At 35.9% G+C, this 1656-nt stretch overlaps 1 protein-coding gene and 1 long non-coding RNA gene across 2 annotated transcripts in view; both read right to left on the bottom strand.

The window, feature by feature from the left end:
• The window catches only part of LOC102204162 (pancreatic secretory granule membrane major glycoprotein GP2-like), a 2783-nt gene extending 2342 nt beyond the window's left edge, over positions 1–441 (bottom strand). Inside the window, exon 1 of the mRNA XM_005748004.1 lies at positions 326–441. Coding sequence (XP_005748061.1) covers positions 326–365 — 40 coding nt within the window. The 5' untranslated portion in view covers positions 366–441. The remainder of the gene's footprint in view (positions 1–325) is intronic.
• Positions 442–450: 9 nt separating this feature from the next.
• LOC102192648 (uncharacterized) overlaps positions 451–1656 on the bottom strand; it is a 2540-nt gene continuing 1334 nt past the window's right edge. Inside the window, exons 2-3 of the long non-coding RNA XR_312108.2 lie at positions 1074–1123; positions 451–519 (exon numbers count right to left, since the gene is read on the bottom strand). This is a non-coding gene — a long non-coding RNA (uncharacterized LOC102192648). The remainder of the gene's footprint in view (positions 520–1073; positions 1124–1656) is intronic.

Below are 1656 nucleotides of genomic sequence, written 5' to 3'. Positions count from 1 at the left end.
TGAAATAGTATGGAAGAAAAACATCTTCATATATTATAAAGATTATTTCTAGGGAGCAAAGTGGGAGGAAACTAACAAAAATAAGCTGCAAACTGTGGTTGTGTTAAAAGATGCTTGTGTAAATTCCACACAGGTTTATATTAAGGAGTTAATGTGTTTTCAGTAAACTGCAGTGTAAGTGTATTTTTGAATCTGAACAACATGCTTAACCACAGGAGAGAGATGGAAACTGTTCAACAATGAGCAAAATTTACCAATGAACTCCAAATAAAAAAAGAAAACAACTAACACAGAGAAAATCTGAGAAATAGGAAGATTTACTCACTGACGAAGATGAAGCAGCTCAAAGTGTGACCGACTTTCATATTTAATGCTCCCTCTTTTCCGTCTTCACTTGCAAACCAGAAACTTCTATATTCTCTCAGCAATGTAGTTCTGCCTTCAAATGCGTCACTCTCTGTTCTGCACCCGCCCAATGCAAGAGCTGACCACAGGCTTGGAGGTCCTAGTAGTCAGGGACTGTTTAGGGTTTGGAACAGATTTTGTGTAATTATAACAATATGTAATTTATGACCTTGCAAGAATTGCACAAAATCCCAGTCTCATTACATACTCCGATGCAGGAGACAGAACCAACAGTATGGGTCCATTTTCAGAAGTGTCAAGGAGTTAAATTCCATAAAGAAATACACATTAAATCATCACAAACTATCACAGAGTTGAAAGACGATTTGCTTGATATTTTTTAAGTCACAAATAGATGAAAAGTTAATCATTATTTCTTTTTCTTTAGCATCAAACAGGGTACAGACTGTGAGAGGAAATCATCAATACAGTGAATTCCTCTGGTACACACTGTAATCTGGTACACACATTGAAAAAGTGAAGTGTTAATAGACACAGACAAGAGACAAAATAAAATATAACGGAGAGAAAGAAAAATCTGCAACAGATAATCAGTAATGATGGGATTTCAGCAGCCAAACCCAACTTGCATAAAATGATTTGTTTGAAGGAAATAGGCCGCATACTACTAAGGCTGGCCCCCAAATGGCCACCTCTTAACCACTCACCTCTTAGCCAAGTGGATTCACCTGCTGTGTGGATTGGTGAATGCAGCCAGCTGTGCAAAGCAACAGAAAATTTATTGGTTTTGCAAAAATTAATAGCATGCCTAAAAGAAAAAAGCAGAAGCTTTAACATGTATTTACCGTATGATGACATACAGTAAATACACCCAGTAACAGTAAGTGAGCCTGGATGGAAACAGAAGTTGTGTGTTTAAAGTGTTTAAGATATGCTAATTATGTATAAAAAGGAAGTGAACCATGCATTTGTGGTGTGAGAAGTTTCGAGGGACATCTTGTTTCCCTTTTCTCTGACAAAATAAGTTATAGAAACACTGAGAAATGTCTTTTAGCCAGTTTGCTGGTGTTTAAACAGCTATTCATTATCTTTGTATTGTACAATGTTTAGTTTTTACTCTACTAAATTAACTTTTACTGTTCAGTTTTTATTCAGATTGTGTTGAGTTGACAAATGCACAATAGACTGAACTTAAACAGTAACAACAAAGAGATAAAAACACTAAATGCTCTATCATCAGTTGTACAGAGGAACCAAAGGTGAAGATAACTGAAAACTCCCTTTACAACC

The sequence above is a fragment of the Pundamilia nyererei genome, unplaced genomic scaffold (genome assembly GCF_000239375.1).
Source record: "Pundamilia nyererei isolate P.nyererei 1_Seehausen unplaced genomic scaffold, PunNye1.0 scaffold00210, whole genome shotgun sequence".
NCBI lineage: Eukaryota > Metazoa > Chordata > Actinopteri > Cichliformes > Cichlidae > Pundamilia > Pundamilia nyererei.
This window is presented reverse-complemented; position numbering and strand designations above follow the sequence as displayed.